This window comes from Hypanus sabinus, chromosome 4 (genome assembly GCF_030144855.1).
Source record: "Hypanus sabinus isolate sHypSab1 chromosome 4, sHypSab1.hap1, whole genome shotgun sequence".
NCBI lineage: Eukaryota > Metazoa > Chordata > Chondrichthyes > Myliobatiformes > Dasyatidae > Hypanus > Hypanus sabinus.
In genome coordinates this window covers 24,110,198-24,134,474 of record NC_082709.1, presented here as the reverse complement: position 1 = coordinate 24,134,474, position 24,277 = coordinate 24,110,198, and the positions used below count along the sequence as shown (strand labels likewise).

The following is a 24,277-nucleotide window of genomic DNA, read 5'->3' as shown; positions in this document are numbered from 1 at the left end:
TGAAATTCAGTCATCTTCATGTAATGTCACACTGCTTTGTTATAATCATCACCAATAAATCTTTTTCTACCATTTATCCCATTAAATTATATCATCTTAGCTCATTGGTCTCTTCATACACAACAGGAATCCACAGATACCTGGTGTTAAAATTTAGTTTCGCCCTGGCAATTTGTATACACATCTCTAGTCTGATGTCAAGTGATCATTTGTAAAATGAAGTTTTTAAAAATAATCCAGCAATGCATCTCTTTCATCTCTCACAGTGTCTTCTTACATTGAACAAAACATACAATAGCAAGACAATGATTAACCTTCAGAGTGATCAATGATCAATCTTTAGTTGTATCAAACGGTGCATGTTTGCCATGCACCAGTTCACATACATTGGGGGGGGGGGGTTATAAGCCCTGAAATCATTGTGTAGCACAGTAGCTGTAGTTTGCAGTCATTTCAATAACCATAAGCAGAGGATATCCACCTGGTCCTGCAGGCAATAGATCTTGTCCAAGGAGTGTGCAGAGATGCATCACCTGCCTGATGAGACACTGATTTTCTGACACATTAATGAATCTGAGCCTGCATGAAGCGTACAACCTCTTGCATTCTGTCATGAGGGTACAGAAGTGAGAAAGATCAGCTGGTTGAGTGGTGTCACAGTGACAACCTTGCACTTGCTGTCAGAAAGACCAAGGAATTGATTGTGGACTTCAGGAAGAGGAAACTGAGGGAACACACTCACTTGTCATCGAGGGATCAGAAGTGGAAAGGGTGAATAGTTTCATATTTGTGGGTGTCAACATCTCTGAAGAACTATCCTGGGTTAACCACATTGATGCAATTACAAAGAAGGTATGACAGAGGTTATACTTCATTCAGAGTTTGAGGAAAATTGCTATGTCACCAAAGACATTCACAAATTCTCCAGACAGCATTGTAATTGGTTGCATCACTGTCTGGTATGGAGTGGCCACTGCACAGGATCAGGAAAATCTGGAGAAAGCTGTAAACTTAGCCAGCTCCATCATGGGCACTCACCTCTCCAGCATCCAGGAACTATCAAAAGGCAGCATCCATCATTAAGGACACCCATTGTTAAGTTTTTTAGCTTTAAAACATTAAACCAATTAAAAGCAAAAACCAGAGAACCGGGAATGCCAAGCAGAGTGATCCCCTTGTGAGGAAAGATGTTATTTCAAGAGAGTAAGAAATCCAGCTCCATTCTTTACGTTAAGTGCGGAATGTATGTATCACATGGCAATGTGATGATGTATGCACTTCACATATTTATACCTATAACCCACAGTGAGTTATTTAAATGAACAAGAATGCTTAATTAACCAATATATTTACAAGATTACTCAAATATTACCAAAATATTAAATACACAACACTCCTCCCTGCTTAGCTATGAACTCCAACTCAAAATAGAATGCATCTCAATTTTCTGCACAATATGCTATACAAAACAACTACTATACATACATCCATAGCAGAGGAAATTTTAAATTGTCCCATTCAAGCCTAATGATTTAATTGCTGTGGAGTATTTCTTATTCTTGTGGGATAACTCTTTCCTGACAGGAGGATCAGTCTGCTTGACAGGTGAAACCTGTGGCAGTGAAACAATCTCGGGTTCTGGGGCCTGCTCCGTGGTGGTTGTAGGAGATGACTTTGATACTACAAGAAGTGGTTCTGACAGCTCTGGACACCTTTTTTTTTTCTTTTCTCAGCTTTTCTCTCTGGATCTACTTTGTTTCTTGCTTTGCTCCTGGACCGGCTTCTTTCTCTCTCATTATCCCACTTTTTCTTTCTCACATTCCTTCTCTCTTTTATGCCTTTCTCTTTCTCGCTCATGTTCTTTCTTTCTATCCCTTCTCTCCTCTTCAGCTTCTTGTCTTTCTTTTAGAAGGTGCATTTACTTCACTGGAATATTTTCTTATTAACTCTTCTATTGCTCTTTCTACAATCTGATCTCACCTCTTGGTTTCTTCATCCACAATATCGTCTGATAAATCTTCTGTTTTCACATATTCATTGTCTCCTTTTTTTTTGGCCTTCCATTCATCCAGATGGGTTTTGGTCTTTGCATCTACTTTTACAAGCAGCTTTTTTGTCTCCCACTTGAAGTTCATGAAATGACCTTAATGAACACAGAGTAGATTCTGGTTCTTTATACCCACGAAAGCAGAATGCTTGCAACTCTCCTGAAGCTCCTTGGACTCTCTTCCATCTTAAAACCAAGCCACATTTCACAAATAACTGCCTGGTTAAGATATCAATGCTTTCTCAGAATGTTGCCTACAAAAACAGTTGTCAGTCCACTGTTTTTGTCATTTTCATGATCCCTCTGAGCAATATCTACCTTCCTCGGTCCAATATATTTTCCAACCAGAGGCACAGAGCTTGACACCAGCACTGTTTATCCTTTGTTGGGCCACGGTTCATGGTGTTACAACATGGAGACAATTGTGGCATCGTTGAGTACATTTCCATTGAGTACCATTGAGTTGCTTTCAGTTGACTCTGTTACAGGGGATGTGGTAAGAAAATTGTGGATGATCTCCAATCAACTTGTAGTTATCTCAGCCAATCATGCCCCCACAATGCTGGTGCTCCTGTTTTTACCATGTACAAGTTCAATGTAGCTGGTTGGTTGTTGTATTTCACTGTTAGAAATGTCATTCCCATAGGAGTTGTCTTTTCCCCAGTAGAAGTTATTAGTTGGATATTTGCAGGCTTCAATTCAGTATCTTTGAAATGCCTTTCAAACCCATTTTGTGGGATGACTGAAACAGCCGAGCCAGTGTCCAATTACATTTTAATTAATTTGCCATTCACTTCTGGTTTAAGCCATCTCACGTTGTAAAAATCTCAAGCTAGCCAGTCCTGTGTCACTCTCAGATTTTTTGTCAGCATGCAGATTAGTGCTCTTTTTGAAACTGGATCTTGACTTTTCATTTTTTTGCAGTCCATGGAGTGTTCAGACATGCATCATCCACCTGATGAGACACTGATTTTCCGACATATTAAGAAACTGAGCCTGCATGAAGGGTACAATCTCTTGCATTTCTGTCATGAGGCTTTCTCCCTCCAGTGCAGTCCCTCCAGGGTTAAGGACAGGGTATGAGTTTGGATTGGTGCCATTGTGGAGTGAGGTGGGAAATGTAGCAGAGAAAGGTGCGGAGGTAAAATGAATCAGAATCATGTTTATTTTTTATGACATAAAGCATATCATGAAATTTGTTGTTTGCAGCAGCAGTACAGTGCAAGAAATAAAAATTACAATGACTAAGTAATGCAGATGAGAAATAATGTATGGACAATTCAAAGTCCAGTAACAGAGGGGAGGAACATTTCCTAAAAGATTGAGTATTGAGTAGCAGCACCATTCTCATTAATGGTAGTAACTAGAAGAGGAAGGTCCTGGATGGTGAGGGTCCTTCATGATGTGCCTCCTTTTGAAGACGTCCGTGATGGTGAGGAGGACTGTGCTCATGATGGGCCTGGCTGAGCTTACAACCCTTTGCGGCCTTATTTCATCCTGCACGTTGGAGCCTCTACGCCAAGCAATGATGTAAATGGTCAGAATGCTCTCCATTGTATATCTTTAGAAATGTGCAAGAGTCTTTGGTGGCATACCAAAAATATATTTTATGTGTTTGAGGAGATTTGGTATAGGGCTTAATTTACCTCAATTATAATCTAGCAGTATACAATACGAGCAATTTGACCTGGGAGTGGTCACAAAATGAGCATTAGATGAAAAATGGCGTTCAGTGCATGCTTGACTTGCAATGCTATAGCATTAATGTTTGAATACCAGAAGTGCCAGCCAAGTTTCTGGAGTGATGAAATATGATCTAGAAATTATCATTATCTGATTTTACTTCATTCAGAGTGAATTTTGAATTATGTAACACTCTTTATTATTAGTCCCCTGTTGAGCACAAAGACAATTCAGTCTGATTTGTAACCCAGTCATCTGTAATTAGAGTTTGGATACTGTGAATGTTAGCAAGCCTCAAATTTATAAAAAAAATTATAATATGTTCTCCCACATAGAATCAAAAAGTCATGGAATCACACAGCATAGAAACAGGTCTATCAGCCTCAATGGTCCACACTAACCATCACATAATTGCACTAATCATAGACCAATCCCATTTTATTCTCTCTGTATTCCCTTGCCTAAATTAGTAAGATCAATATTTTTTTCTTGTGCAGCTTCTTTGGGTACTATATAAAGGTGAAACTAACACTGATGCCTATTTCTTCATTTTCCTCTTAAATCTTTTTGAGCTATCTTCAGTATTTACCAGTGGCCATTTTCTCAGCTTCATTTTGTCAAAAGAGCTATTGATCACTGAGTTTAGAAATCACTCAGTTTAATCCTACTTAGTCTGTGCTGAACTGTTATTTCACCTAATCTCGTCGTCCTGCACCTCTCTACCCTTCCCATCCATGTATCCATCCAAACTTCTCTTAAATGGTGTGTTATGAATGTGCCACAACTCTGAGGGGCCGAAGGGTACAAAGTAGCCCCCTTCTTTTTGAGAATCGCAAGATCGCTATTAATTCGGGTCTGGGACCCAGGAAATGAGAGAGAGACATCCAGAATACACAGGGTTTGGAATGTGTCCTGGCCTCAGCGAAACGGAACCACTGATAACGGCTATTGTCTCTTGGAGACGGAATTGTGTATTGAGTACTGTACTATTCATTGAAGCCCCTCAGGGGATGACCAGAGTGGGCTGGTTGAGGGATTGCATCATCCCAACCTGATTGACATCTGAGACCCTGTGAGTAAGGATAAAAGAGGGTCTGGGGAACAACCCCTTTTGATGCACCAGGAGAAACGCTAGAAATCCCGTGACAGTGTTTAATAGCGACAGCTGGTGGGGGGCTCGCGTGCGTCCTTTTCCCTTGCTTGGGAATTGGCGGGCTCGCCATGGAAGAACGGCTTAGCTAGAGAAGAGGCCACACTAATGAAATTCCGAAGGATTGAAATCATAAAAAGGAAAGCCGGCAAGTTTTCTAAAAATCTCTCTTGACTCCAACCAAAGGCTGCAGCCTGAATGAACTTTGTGACTTTTATATTTCCATTGGACAATTCATTATCCCCTAGACAACGATAGAGTTATTTCTTATTGACTATTGTTACACCCGCACTTTTAGATTTTAATATTGTTGACGTATATTATCTGTATGTTTGCATCGACATTATTTTTGTGTATTTTTACTAATAAATACTGTTAAAAAGAGTACCATCAGACTTCAATGGACCTCTCTATCTTTGCTGGTAAGTGACCCAGTTACGGGGTTCATAACAGGTGTTTGATAAATTGTCTGCAGTGAGTCATCACTTGAGTGTCAGTGAGTTGTGGAATCTCATGCAAGTTGATGGGAATGTGGGGAAGCAAACTGGGTTAGGGTTGAATGAAGAGTATAAATGGGTGCTTGATGATTGGTATAGGCCAAGGGTCGGCAACCCACGGCTCTTTGATCTCTGTGCTGCGGCTCCCCGTAGTTTGTTAGATTTTGAAATGTAATTCGAAATTTGAAGATTATGGTGATCTTGTACAATCTAAAAACGTTGTGGAGACCCCATTTCCTGGCACATCCGAACCGGCTCACAATTAGCCACCATTCCGGCTAAGGGAGATAGCCTACGGGGGTTTGTGAGCACGTGTCTTTTGGAGCATCCGCGCCCACGGGGACGGATTGAGGGAGGCTTTAAATCAAGGCTGTTTAGTTCGAATAAAGTTACCTTTGACTGCAGTGTCTTTATTTTAGCGCTGCGTGTAGCGCTACACCGCTACAACGTGTTTTTTATCGCTATTAATATACATCACCACTGCCAATGCCTGACACCCGTCAGTGCGCGCTTTCTTTTAATTCTTTGATCCAAGGTAGGCTACCTATGGAGTAACCTTCAACCCAACGTCTTTTTTTTGGAGTTCAAAATGTTTTTGTTGCATGCAGAAATGTAATTTCATTTTCTCTGCAGGAGTTCATCGATTTCATAAATGCAACACATTATGGTTTGTTTATACATAGCATAAAGGCAATAAAAACCGTTGTATGCTGTGTTATTTTATTTTAAATGTCAAACGGGTTTTGTGGTTCCCAGTGTTTTCTTTTCTGTCGGAAATGGGTCCATATTGGCTCTTTCTGTGGTAAACGTTGCCGACCCCTGGTATAGGCTCATTAGGCCAAAAGGCCTGTTTCCATCTTGTATGACTCCATGACCTGAAACAAAATACCATTGGAGGATGGGGTCTTTTCCTAACATTTTGTTTTGTATATAAACATATTTGCCATACATTTACAATTCCTGTGCTTGATGTTTTAACTATTTAATTATGAAGCAGGTTCACCCTCTCCATGTCAAACTTTAGTAATCTTTCCATGTACAGTTTATTTCCTTCATTTATTATACTATGTAGTGGAAGTGTTTCCAACACTTACCAACCCAATTCTGGCTATTTTCTGAGTTATTTTGCAGTCTGGTGTTAAATGGTTCATTACCGAATGACTTGTAAATGGACCTGAATATTATAGAAACTTCTCAGTTTTTGACAGAGAGAAAATAATTAACTAAATCTGGGTGAATTCTGAATGTGATCTCTCTGGAGTATAGTGTTGTGGCTGTGGCCTGCAGCTGCAGGGGTCCCGGAATGTTTGCAGTGCTGAACTGCAAACATTTCTGGGGTCTCTGCAGTTCATGTTCTGTGTCTTGTTGTTTCCTTTTTCATTGTGTGCATGATTTGTTCCTTTTTGCACATTGGGTGTTTGATGGTCTTTATTCTGTGGGGATTTTTTGTGCATTCTATTGTGCTACTTTGTTTTATGGTTGCCTGCAAAAAGACGAATCTCAAGGTTGTATTTGGTACACATATTTTGATAATAAATGTTGACCATCTTTGAAGTTTGTTGACCTCTGACCATCATGTTTAAGTATAATTCCAATAACTTTGGCAGTTTTCGTTGAATAAGCCGTGTCCACCCATTCCTGGCGTATCAAGCAGAACCTCCATACTTAAGGTTCCTCTTACTATATTTGCTAATGGCAATTATTCACATTTTCCCTCAAATGTTCAGCTTGTATATATGCCTTAATCAAGATTGCAGCATGGTCTGCGGTTCAGACTGATAATTACCATCATTGCTGAGTATTGTCATTTAATGGCTTTACTGATGATTTTGCACCTCCAAATTAAATATGAACAGATAAACCTACTCAGTAGAACCTACTAAAGCAAATTGTAAGTAAGAATGACAATAATATATGTAATTATTTTACAGATATGGCTGGAAAAGAACATTATTCCTATGAGTTCAAGGATACAAGTCATTCTACAGAATTCCTTAATGTGTTTAACGAATTTTATCAAAGTGGATTATTCACCGACGTTATTTTTGAATGCTTCTCGGGGCAATTATTTCACTGCCATAAAGTTGCTCTGGCAGCTTGTAGCACTTACTTCAAAGCAATGTTCACTGCAGATATGCAGGAAAAAGCTACCACGATTATTAAACTTCCAACCATTGATCACAGTATCTTAGACGCTCTGATAAGGTTTGTATACACATCAGAAGTACTGATAACAGAAAACAATGTCCAAACTTTGTTGGAGACTGCAGATCTCCTGCAATTTCCATCAGTCAAAAAGGCATGTGAAAACTTTCTAGCCAGACATCTAGATTTTGGCAATTGTATAGGAATGCATTCTTTTGCGGAAAGCCATCATTGTACTGACTTAGAGAAAGAATCTCGAAGAGTGTTTCTCTCCAACTTTGAAGAAATTTCAAGACAGGATGAATACTTAGAAACTAGCAAAGACAAACTCCTTTTTATACTGTCCAGAAAAAACCTCAATGTGTGGAAGTCAGATATTCTTCTTGAAGCTATTGTCAGGTGGATTGCATATGACATGGAAAATAGAATTGAATATTTGGTGGAATTATTAAAATATGTCCAAATTGATCTAGATCATCTTTACATCAAAACAGCACTTGAAGTGCATGGGCAGTCCCTTCTCACCACTGATGTTAAGATGCACTCTTTAAAAAGTCGTGTTCTGGAATCAAATTACAGTATGAGTTCACAGCCTTGCAAGAAGTTAACGTGTAATATGTATATAATTGGTGGATATTACTGGCACCCACTTTCTGAGGTCCACATATGGAACCCATCAACTGATTTATGGACACAGGGTTCACAGTTGCCTGGTTACAGAACAGAAAGTTATACTGTTTCTGCTTTAGGACCAAACATTTATGTTACAGGTGGTTATAGTTCTGATAACCTGGAAGCCCTAGACAACGTGTGGATTTATAATTCAGAAATGGATAATTGGGTGGAAGGGAGCCCAATGTTAAATGCTCGTTATTATCACTGTTCAGTGGTAATGCGTGGCTGTATCTATGTGATGGGTGGATACCGAGCTGGTGCTCCAGCGCAGGACGCAGAGTTCTATGATCCTTTGAAAAAGAAATGGATTCCGATCGCAAGCATGCTGAAAGGTATGTAATCAATATAAGATCAAATAGATCTTAACCATTAACTGTTTATGATTAAAATTGCAAAAGAATTAACATGATAGCCTCCAAATCAACCTAGTAGGATTAAAATCTGGACTGATTTTGTGCTATTTGTGTGTTTTTTTTCACTATTGAGCTTTGTCCAGTGTAAACGTTAGAACATATTCACTTTTAAGAATGCTGCTCAGATAGTTGAGCAAACAGTAAAAGGGTTGATATTTTAACAGATGTTATTTTGTATTTTGATACTATTTTACCAGTTTAAAGGCACTTAAATTATCAGAGCATTATTTAAAATTCATCAAGTATTTAATTAAAAGCAGTTTGAATTACTTTTTCCTCAGTAAGGATTTTATTACTACACTGTTACTAACAAAAATCTGATGGATAGGGGTTGGAAATGCAACTGCTTGTGTTGTCCAGGAAGTTATCTATGTAACAGGAGGACACTACGGTTACCGAGGAAGTTCAACTTATGATAAAATTCAGAGCTACAAGTCAGATCTCAACGAGTGGACAATAATCACTATCACTCCACACCCAGGTATTTAAAGCATTTCTAATAAATTAAAATCAGTATTAGAACATTTTCATTAATTTTTTTAGTTGAACAGTAAAAATGACAAGGATTTTGAGATCAGCTATGCACAAATGTTTCTGTAGCATACAAAGAACGTGAGTGCACTTTAAAGGATTGTGTAATATGAGCTGAATACGTTGTTACACCAGACACAGCTGTTAGTTGAACATTGATTATTTTCAATAAAAGGTGTTTTATTGGTACTTTTATCCTTGTTATCTAGCCTCATGAAAAGCAACACAAAAGAGCCTCTGGATACTATATTGTTAAAATATATGGTGTACTGTATTTCTGTTTAAGAAGAGGGAAATAACTGAATGTAACGTAATTGACAACAGGTTATCTAGGTAAAAAAGTAGTGATGGCAGGCAGCGGATGTGGTATATGTCTGCAAGCTTCATAAATAGTCACCAGTAAAGACCAAGAAGGTATGGTCAAGGGAGGCAGAGGATTGCTTATAGGACTGCTTTGGACTGCACAAGTTCAAGTTCACAGTACATTTATTATCAAAGTATGAATACTACATACATTTTTAGATTCATCTTCAAGAATTCAGGGATTCATCTTCAAGTCTGAATGAATATGCCAGAGTTGTCAATGACTTCATCATCAACTATGTCAGGGGTCGGCAACCTGCGGCTCCGGAGCCGCATGCGACTCTTTCATCTCTGTGCTGCGGCTCCCTGTGGCTTTGGAAAATAAATGATGAGTATTTAATTAAAATGTATTTTATGTTAGTTTGTTAGTTTTTGAAATGTAATTCTAAATTTGAAGATTATGGTGATATTGTACCATCTAAATAAAACGTTGTGGCGACCCATTTCCTGGCACATCCAAACCGGCTCACAATTAGCCAGCATTCCGGCTAAGGGAGATAGCCTACGGGGGTTTGTGAGTATGTGTCTTTTGGAGCATCCGTGCCCACGGGGGGGGGGGGGAGGGTTGAGGGAGGCTTAAAAGCAAGGCTGTTTAGTTCGAATAAAGTTATCTTTGACTGCAGTTTACCGACTCCGTGTCGTTATTTTAGCGCTGCGTGTAGCACACCACTACGTGTTTTTTATCACTATTAATATGTCACCACTGCCAATGCCTGACACCCGCCACTCCCCTAAGCATCGATCCATTCCTACTGAATACGACTGCATTGGCAGATGTGAGTCAACCTGATCTTGAGATGGAACTGGCCAACACAGCCGACAAAGACATATGGGTGTCCAAGCTTAGACGCTTGACAGCAGACCTTGAAGATGTTGCCCGTCAGAAGGCCGTTCTTGCTCAGATGGAGTGATATTGAAAACCTCCCCAAACGGACAAACTTGTGTTCGAAACATGGAATGCTAACCCCGACATTTATGTAAACATTAAAAAGTATGTGCTTGGAGTCCTGTCGATCTTTTGATCCACATATGTATGTGAGCAGGTGTTCTCCAACATGAACTTTATTAAAAACAAACATCGCGCACGCCTCACAGATGACAGCTTGCGATCCTGTGTAAAGATGAAGGTGACATCATACAGCCCTGATGTGCAGACGCTGTGCGCTGAGGTCCAGGAGCAGAAATCCCATTAACCAAGTATGATAAATATTTTAATTGCCTATTATTTTACGTATATTTATATTTTTTCATTGTTCAGTGAAATAGTCCTTTTATTTTTCAGGTTGACAGCTGGCTGACGTTATTTTTGTTTTGCTGCTGGCGGACAATTTAAGTTCGGCGTTTTTCATAAATACAAGAAGGACTCAAATAGACATTGAGTATTTTACTTAAAAGTAACCTTCAACCCAACGTCTTTTTTTCAGAGTTCAAAATGTTTTTGTTGCATGCAGAAACGTAATTTCGTTTTCTCTGCAGGAGTTCATCGATTTCATAAATGCAACACATTATAGTTTGTTTATACATAGCATAAAGGCAAAAAAAAAACGTTGTATGCTGTGTTATTTCATTTTAAATGTCAAACGGGTTTTGTGGCGCCCAGTGTTTTCTTTTCTGTGGGAAACGGGTCCATATGGCTCTTTCAGTGGTAAAGGTTGCCGATCCCTGAACTATGTCAATGACCGTGCACTTTTAAGAACATACTAGATACACTCAAATCAAAAGCCGTGGATGAACCAGGAGATTCATAGCTTGCTGAGGGCTAGATTTGTGGCATTATTACAAGTAAGAAAACAATTCCGATTGAGGTTCGACATGTAATTGGATGCACTTCAACTCTGGTAGGGTTTGCAGGCCATTACTTCCTACAAGGCAAAATCTAACATAATGAATGGCAGTGATCTTCACTTTCAGATGAGCTCAACACCTTTTATGCATGCTTTGAAATGGAGAATAAAACTACATCTATGTGATCCCTGTCTTGGAGGCTGACGTCAGAACGTCTTTCAGGGTGAACCCTTGCAAGGTGTCAGGCCCTGATGGTCTACCTGGTTAGGCTCTGAAAATCTGTGCCTGCCAACTGGCAGGATGTTCAAGGACATCTTCATTGTCTCACAACTTGATGCACCATCAATAACTCTCTCTGAGACGTAAAGGTGAGATATCGGCTTTTATTGACTGGAAGAAGGAACAAGCAGTGGTTGACCACCATACTACATCCTGGAGATTGAGAGGCCGGGCTCAGGCCTTGATCGCCTTTATACCGGGGTCTGTGGGAGGAGCCACAGGAGCAGACAGCGGGGAGGCGTGTCCAGACAGGTATATGTAGTTCACCACACTACTACAGTTGGAGGTTCCCACCTGTTTCAAAAGGGTGACAATCATATCAGTGCCCAAAAAGAGCAGGGTAAGCTGCCCAGTGACTATTACCCAGTTACACTCACATCCACTGTGATGAAGTGGTTTTGGAGGTTGGTCATGGCCAGAATCAAGAACACGGGCCAGCTGCAATTTGCCTATCACCACAATATCTTTACAGCAGATGCAATCTCTGGCTCTCCACACAGCCTTGGATCACTTCACAGCAGCTTCTACAGAACCAACCAAAGGTGTTATTGTCTCTTATTTTAAGTACTTTTCATGATCACAAGACCCCACTGGACATTAAGAACTTAAAATACCGCAGATCTAACCTGTCAGCGAGTTGCTCATTGGCGGAGAAACTGAAAGAACTGGACTTGATGTGGATCCTGCAGCCTGGGTCAGAGGAGTCAGTGTGAGAAGGCGGTGTGCAGTCTAACAGCGAGTGATCATCTTAGTCACTCTTCTTGCAATTGCAAAACTCTGGTGGACATTGTTAATGTGGAATGTTGCAAGTCTGATTCACTGCTTTATCAACAAGACGGCAGAGACAGATGGAGGGGGAGATGCATGGCCCTTGACAAGGTGAGCACTAGGCCTCAAGCTGTGGTGTCGTTAGTTTACAGCCACCCGGGAGGGAATTGCCGGAGTCGGTGCACTCTGGGTGCAGCATCCAAGCTTGTGTTGGTGCTGCCCCCCCGTGATCGCTCAGCAGAAGACAAGCTGTATTGAGTTTGACTACAGACTGCTGCAACATTCAGAGTCTTGGATGGTATTTTTTTGTGTGCAACTGAATTTTACTGATATCTTACATATGGTATAAATGCCTTGTGCTGTGTATGATTGCTGGTATTGTGTTTCACACCTTGGCCCTGGAGTAATGCTGTTTTGTTTGGCTGTATTCATGGGTGACTGAATGGCAATTAAACAAACTCTAACTTGAGCACCTGGACAATAGTACTACTTATGTCAGGCCGCTCTTTATTGACTACAGCGCAGTATTCAACACCATCATACTCTCAGTTCTAATCAACAAACTCTAATACCTGGGCTTCTGCATCTCCCTCAAAAACTGGATGTTTGACTTCCTCACCAGGAGACCTCATTCTGTGCAGATCGGAAAAAACATCTCCTCCTCACTGACGATCAACACTGGCAAACTTCAACGATGTGTGCTTAGCCCACTGCTCCACTCTCTCCACACCCATGACTCTGTGGTTAGGCACAGCTCAAACGGCATCCATAAATTTGCCAATGACACACCTATTGTTGGCAAAGTTTCTGGCGGTGATGAGGTACAATAGTGTGATAAATCAGCTGGTTGAGCGGTGTCGCAGCAACAACCTTGCATTAACTGTCAGTGAGACCAAGGGATTGATTGTGGACTTCAGGAAAGGGGAGTCAGGGAAACACATAGGGGGATCTGTCATCGAAGGATCAGAAGTGGAAAGGGTGAACAGTTTCAAGTTCATGGGTGTCAGCATCTCCAAGGGTCTATCCTGGGCCAAACATATTGTTGCAATTAAAAAAAGGTATGACAGTGACAACATTTCATTAGAAGTTTGAGGAAAATTGGAATGTTGCAATTGGCATGCCTCAAAAAGGTGGCATTCATTATTAAAGAACCCCATTATTATGTTTTGTAGCATCAAAATATTAAGTTAATTAAAAGGAAAAACAAGAGCGGCAGGATTCAAAATCAGGTTTAATATCACTGGCATATGTCATGAAATATGTTATGTAGCAGCAGTAAATTGCAATACATAATAACATAAACTATGAATTACAGCAAGTATATATTTAATAAAGTTGAATTGAATAAGTAGTGAAAATAGAGAGAAAAAAAGTAGTTAGGTGGTGTTCATGGGTTCAAAGTCCAATCAGAAGTCGGTGGAAGGGAAGAAACTGTTTCTGAAACAGTGTGTCTTCAGGCTCCCATACCTCCGCCTCAATGGTAGCAATGAATAAAGGGCATGCCGTGTGTGATGGGGATCCTTAATGATGGGTGTTGTCTTTTTAAGGCCTTGCTCCTTGAAGATGTCCTGGATGCTGGGGTAGGCTACTGCCCATAATGGAGCTGACTGAGTTTACAGCTTTCTGCAATTTATTTCAATCCTATGCTGTATCCTCGCCCACTATACCAGACTTTGATGCAGCCAGTTATAATGCTCTTCACTGTACATTTATAGAAATTTGTGAGTGTTTTTGGTGACATGCTAAATCTCCTCAATTTCCTAATGAAATATATCCGCTGTTCTGCCTTCTTTGTAACTGCGTTGGGCCCAGGATAGATCCTCAGAGGTACTGACACCCAGGAATTTGAAACTGCTCACCCTTTTGAGTCTAACTCTGTTCTTTACTTTAAGTGAGGCACACATGTATAACATGGTAGCGTGATGACATATGCTAGTCACATATTTATACATAATGAATTATTTAAACGAACAAGAATACTTGATCTATATATATATATATATATATATTCACACATTACTCAAATATTAGTGAAATATTAAATGCACAACACTACCCTGCTTAGCTATCAACTCAGCTCATTATAGAATACATCTCAACTAAATACATAATATACAACTACTATACAGACATCACAGCATAGTAAATTTTAATTTGTCCTATTCAGGCCTAAAGACTTAATCGTTCTGGAGGATGTCTTACTCTTGTGGGATAATATCTTTCCTGACAAGGAGGATCACTCTGCTTGGCAGGTGAGACATGTGGCTGTGAAACAATCTCAGGTTTGGATCTCCTCTGTGGTGGTTGCAGGAGTTGATGCTGATACTGCAGGAACTGGTTCTGATAGCCCTGGAAGCGTTTCTTTTCCTTTTCACGGCTTTTCACTCTGGATCTACTTAGATTGTTGCTTCTCTCCTTGTCTCAGCTTTTTCTCTCTTTTTATCCCATGTTTTCTTTCCCACATTCCTTCTTCCACACTCATGTTCTTTCTCTCTATCTTTTCAACTTCTTATCTTTCTTTTTCTTGCCTTCCTTCTTTCTAGGATGTGCATCTTGATCTTAGGTAGGGGCATATAGTTCACTAGAGTGAACTGTTAATCCTTCTATTACTCCTACGATCTGATCTCTCCTGCTAGTTTCTTCATCCACAACATCATCTGATGACTCCTCTGTTTTTAAATCTCCATTGACTTCTTTCTTTTTGGCCGTCCATTCATCCAGCTTGGTTTTTGTCTTTGCATCTACTTTTACAAGCAGTTTTTTGTCTCCCACTTGAACCTCATGCAATAACCTTAATATCATGCATACATTGTAGATTATGGTTCTTTATACTCATAAAAGCCAAATGGACTCCTCTTCCTTTTGATTCTGCTTATGAAACCTGAAGCATTCTGCAACCAACAATGGTTTTGGTTCTACATATTCCTGAATTACTTTCACAATATCAGCAAGGCTCATTTCAGCTGGTTTGGTTGGAGCAGATAAACTTTGAAGCAATTGTATGCCTTTAAAACCAATGCACTCAGCAAAATTGGTACTTGTTTCTCACTGGCTGTTTTACTTGATTCAAAGTAATGTTCAGTTAGCTTAGTATAAATGAGCCAGTTACCTATTGAGCAATTGAACATGTCAATACAGCCAGCCATTTCTACTCTTTTTAATTTATGTTTATTATTACCCGGTACTCACTACTTATGAATCTATGAATTCTTCTGTTTCTACCTTTTTGTTAACTCGACTGTCTCTGCATCTGTTGCACTGTTTTCTACACGCTGTTCCTTTCTGTGCTTTTTCATTAGCTCAAATGTCTCACTGCATTTCAATAGGTCGGTAGCTGTCCCAGCTTCATTTTAAAAATACCTCATCGTCACTGTTATGTTTTGTAGCTTTGAACCATTAAACTAATTCAAAGGAAAAGAACAGAACCAGTAATGTAAGTTTTATTTTGTTCTCCACTTTTAGTGATGACATATAACCTGTAATGAATTATTTAAATGAACAAGAATGCTTAAGCAATCAATATATATTCAATATTACTCAAATATTATTGAAATATTAAATACACAACACCAATCACCCAGGACATTCCCTCTTCTCATAGCTACCATCAAGGAGGAAGTACAGGAGCCTAAAGTCACTCACTTGATATTTCAAGAACAGTTTCTTTCCCTCTGCCATCAGATTTCGGAATGGACGCTGAATCCACGAACACTTCCTCAGTGTTTTCCCTCTCTCATTTTGCACTATTTATTTAATGTATTTTTATATCTACTTATTGTAATTTATAATTTTATTAATATGTACTGCAATGAACATGCAAAACTGTTTTATACATCCATACTAGTACTTATTCTACAAGCTGCTGTGAATGTGGTTCAAACAATTTTCCCTGAGCTACAACTTTGTTCTGAGCAAAAAGGCACCAGTGGAAACTCTCAGCAAAAATGTGGTCAGATTAAAGACATAGGCATTAATTTGCAATTCTCAACTCTATTTTGTTCAGGTGCTGTTGGATGTTTAGTTCTTGGGTTGGTAAATGAGAGAATTCAGGTAGATTGTTTGACACACTGGACCTAACATTCAAAGGAATAAGCACTAGTTTGGAGATGTAATAGTAATAGAAAATTACTATGTAATTAGTATCAGAACTAACATAGACATTGATTTATTTTCATTGCAATGTAATGCAGATGTTACATGTGTGTTTGGTGGGAAACCAATGGGTTACATTGATGCCAAAAGTGGGAAGGCTGTAAACTGTGTAGGGATAAACCATGGAACAGACTTTGCTCCTTGGAGTTCCTTTGCAAGATGACATGGGGCAAAACTGCTTCAGAAAGGGGCATAATGCATGTCCCTTAAGAAAAATAGCTGCTGATGAGAAAGCAGTCCCCATTTGTTTCGGAGGAAAGGGGGACAATATAGAACTGACAGACTTGGATACCATCTACACATTAGCTTGATGAAGAAATTAAGTAAAATTTATTTGGAATGTAGTTTGTACATAAGCCATCCTTCCACCTTCTCACCTGACCCTGGCACTTTCCCGCGTAAACATAAGAGGGGTAACAACTGTCCCTATATGCCCTCCCTCACCACCACTCAGAGCCCTAAAAAAGCCTTTTCAGGTGAGGAAGACATTCACACGCAAATCCTCCAGTCTTATTGACCTCTTTCATACACCTTTTTTATTTTGCTATATTCCCTCTTTCAGTCCAAATGAGAGGTTTTGATTTGAAATGTTGATTGTTCATTTCCTTCCATAGATGCTACCTGACCCACAGAGTACCTCCAGCTCCTTGAGTATTGCCCCTGCTTCTGTAATGACTACATAAGGATTATGTTTACAGAATTTCTCTGTTTACTGAATGGCTTGAATCAAATAGATGGAGCTGGGTCCTTTGAGAGAGTAATGTGTTGCATACTAGAAGTGATTCAAGAGTTCCAGAGATCCCATGAGCAATGTTTCATTGGGCATGGATTCACTGAACTCAAAACAGTGAGGACAAATTACAGCAAGAGACTGAAAATTCTAATGTCTGAAGCAGAAGCATTAGAAATAATCCAGAGAGGCGAAGCCACAGGCAATTGGAACATTAGGAATGGGAAAATGTTTAGTTTCACAGAAAGTCGAGGCTCAAAAGCATTCATGAAGAATTGAAGAAAATAATATGGTTAGATTTATGGTAATGTGGAGTACTCTGGGGTGGGGGAAGAGTTCAGGAATAAGTAACTGATTGCACTCTTACTTAAGAAATACCTGTAATGTGTTCTCCAGTTTTCTACATTTTGCTCACGTGTATTGAAATTGATTCTACTACCTGCACAGAGAACTTCATTCTTTGAAAGTAGTGCCCTTTGTCCACTGTTTTAATAGTAGTGCTGAGCAAAACACTATACTCAAATTACAGTGGGAAGTGATTTTGCGTGAAGTTTTAGTGCAGTGTTATGAGAAGGTAGAGACAGTTACAACCAGTGTAATGTTAATTATAGACTCTTACTGAATACTTCTGAAATACCTTAAATTTCTCTTCATGAAGTTTGCAGTAGAGAAAACAAATGAAAATGGCTATGTTGGAATTGCTTTTTTTAAAATATAATAACAGCAAATTTTAGGACCTTAATTTAGGAACTGTGAGTCAGGAAAGAAGTTGAAATAGTGAATGTATGCAGTTCTTATTATAAGAATATTTATAATTCAGTTGTTCTATTTTTCTCTTCTAGAGTATGGGCTGTGCTCCGTGGGTTTATATAACAAGATCTACTTTGTTGGTGGACAGACAACTATCACTGATTGTTACGACATAGAAAAGAATGAATGGAAACAGATAACCCAAATGAATGAAAGACGAATGGAATGTGGTGCATTGGTGATGAATGGCTGCATTTATGTTACAGGTGGATACTCATATTCTAAGGGAAGTTATCTGCAGAGTATTGAAAAATATGATCCCGAGAAAGATACTTGGGAAATAATAGGGAATTTGCCTGGTCCCATGCGTTCACATGGCTGTGTAAGTGTATATGATATACAAGCCTAAATAATGTTCTGTTTATAACCTAAAATGATTTTGAGCAAACAGATGATGCAGAGAATGTTACTAGTATGCTGTTAATGATAAATCACAAACTTGAAAATGGAATTGGAATAAGAGAAATTGTGATAGAATAAGAATCTGGAGTTGATTAAAATAAATGTATCTTTTTGAATGGCAGCACATGTTTGAAAGGCCATATGGCCTACTCTAGCTTTTAAAGAAAGGTATGATGTCAAATAATGTTTAATCTCACTATTAAAGTGAACAAAGGAAATCAAATATGATTCTCTGTTTTAGTACTCTTAATGTGGGGTGGTGTTCACAGGTAATTAGGAGTACTGTGCTTGTAGTTTCCTGAAAATGTCGCAGTTTGCACTCTGCCTTGGGTACAAGATTGTGGAATACCCTCTCCAGAACACATTTCATAAATGAAGGGTCTGAGAACTTCTAAGTAGAAAGAATGCCGGTGCAACAAATACAGCTCAAGTTCTTTAAATCTACAATTTCCTGGTGGACATCATGATCACATCATTGAATTAATTGTACTTAAATCTTGCCAATATCAGAAGTACAGTGTGTTGCGGAAGACATAATCCTCTGATGGTGTAATAACAGTCCATGATTCTGCCATACAAATGGTTACTTTCTGCTCTGACAGGATCATGGATCTATAGAATGTGCCAATAACAACAGAAACTCTACTGAGAGTGGCTGTAAGTTGATGGATAAATCCAAAGCAGCTTTTGTTTCTCTTTCTATCATATTCACTTTTAAATTTTAAACAAAAAATTAAATTAGTAACAAACTTTTGTTAGAATTACAAAAACATTCTAAAATAAGTATTCAAACATTTTATTACATTTTATGACATTTCAATATTAAAAGATTTACCAATATTATGTTTATAAAGAATCCAACAGCAATTATATATTTGAATGTTGTTATTAAAATATACTTCCAACCATTTAGAGTCATAGAGTACTACATTGCAGAAACAGGCCCTTTGGCTTATTTAGACTATATCAGCCTGGTTTACTGCCCAGTTACATCTACCTGCACCCTGACCATAGCCCTGCATACTTCTCTCATCTATTTACCTATCCAAACTTCTCTTAAATGTTATAATTGAACCCACATCTACTATTTCCACTGGCAGCTTGTTCCACACTCGCACCAACCTCTGAGTGAAGAAATTGCCCCTCAGATTCCCCCTAAATATCTTACCTTTCACCCTACACCTATGACCTCTAGTTCTAGTCTCACCCAATCTGAGAGGAAAAGCCTGCATGCATTGACCTTATCTACACCCTTCAAAACTTGGTATACCCCTTTCACATCTATCCTCATTCTCCTGCACTTAAGGGAATAAAGTCCTAACCTATTCAACCCAACCCTGTGACCCAGACCCTCAAGTCCTGGCAACATCCATGAATTTTCTCTGTACCCTTTCAAGCTTATTGATGTATTTCCTGTAGGGAGGTGATGTGGAATGCACACACCACTCTAAATTTGGCCTCACTGATATCTCATTCAACTTCAACATAACATCTCAACTCCTGCACGCAATGCCTTGATTGGTCAAGGCCAATGTTCCACAAGCTCTCTTTCTGACCCAGTCTATCTGAGATGCTACTTTCAAGGAATTATGGATCTGTATTCACAGGTCTCTTTGTTCTACCAGATACCTCAGTGCCCTACCATTCATTGTGTAAATCTTAACCTGGTTTATCCTCCCAATGTGCAACACCCCACAGACGTCTGCATTAAATTCCATCTACTATTTTTTAGCCTATATTTCCAGCTGAACCAGACAATGCTTTGATAGCCTTCCTCACTGTCCACTATGCCCTCAAACATGGAGTCACCTGTTAGTATGCTGATCTAGTTTACCACATTATCATCTAAATCATTTTAAAAAAAATTTTTAAAAATATGGAACGCTTCACAAATTTGCGTGTCATCCTCGTGTAGGGGCCATGCTAATCTTCTCTGTATCGTTCCAATTTTAGTATATGTGCTGCCGAAGCTAGCACGATCATCTAAATCATGAATACCTTAACATAGAAGATAAGCAACCATCATCAAACCCTGCGACACATCAGTAATCACAGGCCTCCAGTCGGAGAGACAACTGTCTACGACTACTCTGGCTTTCCATTTAAGCTAACATAGAACCCATTTGACTAATTCATTCTGAATGCCAAGCAGCTTAATCTTTTAGTCCCGCCTCCCATGTGGGACTTTGTTAAAGATCTTGCTAAGGTCCATGTACACGTCCCCCACCTTCCCTCCATCAACCTTTTGGTCACCCTAACCCTTGCAACACTCTCGAAGATAGGTTGGACATGACCTGCCATACACAAAGCCCAGCTGACTATTCCAAATCAGCCCTGTCTAACCAAATAATTACATATCCTGTCACTCAGTAATTTACCCAAAACTGACATCAGGCTCATTGGCCTATAATTTCATGGTTTATTGTTTGAACCTTTTCTAAACGACAGAACATTAGCTATCCTCTTGTTCTGCGGCACGTCATCTGTGGCTCAGAATGTTCTGCAGTAATCCTGAGTTTTAAATGGAGATCTGCTTGGAAATTGTATCATGTGTATATGAAGTTCCATAATTTTTCAATCTATGCTTTTGGAATATTGCTAGTGTAACATGCTGTAGAGTTTCACTGCTAAGGTAATGGTTTCTCTGTAGCAGCAATGCTTGGGTTATGACTAGGGATAACGGGGCACGTTAGCCAATGAGCGATTAAGCCACTAGCCGAACTGAGAGTTCCACTGGGAAAATTAGACCACGTTGTCCTAAAGGCAAATATCATTGGTTATTTCCAGGATAATTATATCTGTTCAATATGACAATAAATTGGAATCCCACAAAGATTAACCCACAATTGGATTTAACCTCTCCACACACTCTATCGAACAATACCCAAATGCTTAATCTCCTTTCCGAGGTGTTGATCTCTTTTCCTGACTTGTCTCCATACCCTGCTTGGCCAACATCACTGATACCCTGAAACACAGACATTCCCAACTCCACCACTTGGCCATTTAACTGTTCTTCATTCTCCCACCTTCCAGGCCACTTAACTGCATTTACTGACTCTTCCCCAACCTCCTCAACCATTAACTTGATCACCACCTTCTCAAGATGAGGTTGCCATCAACATCAAATCCACACGTTTTTTCTCCAATCTTGCCTGACCGCAAACCCTTGCCTCCAACTACTTGCCTAATCACTGACCTGATGCTCACAAAAATGTGCAATGTCCTTTCAATGATACCTCAGGTCCACTGAAATTTGGAGAAGTGGGCCCATAATAGTCATTGGCAAACTGCTGAAACAAACATTTTATACACTCACTTAGAATACACGAGAATTTCTAGGCCAATTTTTATGTGCAGATTAAAAATAATCTCTGATTTAGTAGGACATACACTTTGCTAACAATTGAAAAACACCTCACCGACTTTGGTTTCGTTGAAATGCACAGAGGCTGCTAAGCAATGCTTGAAATGGTCACTGAGGCACAGAGGCTTTTAAAGCAGTAAGGCTGAAAAGGCAACGTGAGCAACAATAAAAGCAACCTGCAAGAGTTTAGCGGTACCCCCAAAGCCTGATGTCTGGTATCTTATTTCAGCCAGACTGCTGGAGCAGGCAAATACAACATGGGCAAACACAAGGAAATCTGCAGATGCTGGAAATTCAAACAACAACACACAGTATATGGAGATAAAATATATGAATTCAAATGAATCTGATCAGGAAAGTTGTTCAACTAGTCATATTTTAGTTTCTGACTGATCTCCAGATTATTGATGCTAATGAAAGAGATATATTTCCATTCGACTCTTCTCATGAACCTAAGAAGGCTACATTAAAAAGAAAGTTAACACCAGCCATTTATTTTATGAGCACCTTATAAGGTTTCCTTTCAAGCACTCTACTTTTATTTGGAATCTCCTTTGGTATCAGAGGTTTGAGGTGTGGCAAATTATTCACCGGAGAACACTGAGGAATATTGAATATCAACAGGGCTGAACTACCCTGTCTTTCAACATTTCTATCCCCAGAAGAGTTGGATAATTTTCCTGCAGCTTACTGTCCACCAAAGTGATATTCTAAAGCTTACCAACACTCATCCTGACATTCCCATCAAAATCCTTCTCCTTTATTCACTTGATTCTACACTTCTATGATCTTTCTTTATTCACTCTATTTTTTCTTCCAGAGCCTTCTGATGCCTTTCCTATACTGCACTCATCAACTGCCATTTATCTCTTCCATTTCCTCCAACTCTTTTTCTTTAACCCCCCCCCCACTTTTCTTTTCCCTACTTTCTCCAGCCTATTCTGCTTTCTCTACATTCCTATTCCTATTTTCCTCTATGATATTTTGCTGTTTGATTGTCCAGTACATGATGTTTAAAAAAAAGTAATTTTATTGCCCTATTTTAAAGACTAGTGTGAGGCAGAAAATACATTATTATTCAAAAGTAATTCTCACACTGGATCAGTAAAAACAGAAACAGTGTGGACGTGTTCAGCAGATCAGGTAGCATTTGAGGCCAGACAAATAGAGTTAACTGTTGATGACCAGAGGTGCGATTGAAGATCATCGATCTGAAATGTTAACTGTTTCCCAACCCACATATACCTGACCTGCTGGGTATCGCTAACTTTTTTAATTTTTTTTAAATTTCAATATTTGCACCATTTTACTCTTCTATCACACTTTGCCTATTGTGTCACGCTTTGTGTAGTGAAAACAATCTAAAATTTGAAAACTAAAATAACAATAGACAGTTTAAAAAGTTCCAACACTGATTTGACCACTTCAAAAGCATGTTTACTAGCTCACTAATAAGAGCAAGCTGTAAATGTTAGCACCGGTGTGATTACTTGAACTTACATCTAGGGCATTTGGCTTTGAGAACTGTATAGTACCTTGTTTATATTTCCGGCATGCATGAAGCAATGACCCAACAGAAGGATGAGCAAACTTTCCTACATCTTAGCCAGTGAAATAGCTTCATCGCAACCTTGGATGTATGCCTCATATTGTGGCATGCACATTCTATTTTAGTACAACACTGCTGCAATTTGATTCACAGGTCTTCAGTGAAGTTTATATTCATAAAGTCTTATTCATGTCACCCTGTCAATGTATTCTTCCATTCTCTTGCCCTTCAATAATAAATCTAGCTTTCACATAAATAAATTTAACTTATTTGGCTCAATTACACCTGATGATTAATTAGTTCCAGGCACTCAGCACTAAATAACTTCCCCTGAACTTCCTCTTGGATTTATTAATATCTCAGATTTGGCTGCTTCCTTTGAATTCCTTTGCACAGAATCACTTTCCATTATGTACCCTATTAACCACTTTTAATTTAAAGTTCCTTTTAAATTACTGGGCAGCTTTTTTTTGAGTATTGTAACATTCTTATATTTTCTATTTTTTTCATTCCTAGTTTTCCTCTGCTGGTCCAATTTGTGCAGAGTTAATTCCATGCTGATTACATGCCTTAAAACTATTTTTATTCAAATCTACACTCATAGCAATATGCTTCAGAGGTGAACCTGTTTGGTATGAATATCAGACTATTTTCTTATATAAACTAAGTGTTTGGCTTGAAAATCATTTGTATTTCTGAAAATATGTAGGATTCAAGATTCAAGTACTGCACATTTATCATCAAAGATGTATAAATTATACAACCTTAAGATTTGCTTGCTCACAGGTAGCCACAAACCAGGAAACCTGAAAGAACTCAATTAAAGAAAAGGAAGAATAACAATAAAATAGAAACAAGAGAAAATATGCAGATGCTGGAAATCTGAACAACACACACAAAATGCAAAAAAGGGTTTTGGCCCAAAAAGTCA

General features: G+C 39.0%; 1 protein-coding gene and 1 non-coding gene across 2 annotated transcripts; one reads left to right on the top strand and one right to left on the bottom strand.

Annotated features, from left to right (window-relative positions):
- The first annotated feature begins 7,310 nt into the window (after positions 1–7,310).
- On the top strand, positions 7,311–19,214 carry klhl23 (kelch-like family member 23). Its single transcript, XM_059966623.1, has 3 exons — positions 7,311–8,529; positions 8,939–9,091; positions 18,061–19,214. Exons 1-3 carry the CDS (start codon positions 7,311–7,313, stop codon positions 18,375–18,377), a joined length of 1,689 nt encoding a protein of 562 aa, XP_059822606.1. The 3' UTR covers positions 18,378–19,214.
- A 1,086-nt stretch (positions 19,215–20,300) lies between these two features.
- Positions 20,301–20,407, bottom strand: LOC132393600 (U6 spliceosomal RNA). Its single transcript, XR_009511992.1, has one exon. It is a non-coding gene; the product is annotated as a U6 spliceosomal RNA (small nuclear RNA).
- Between the last annotated feature and the right edge of the window lie 3,870 nt (positions 20,408–24,277).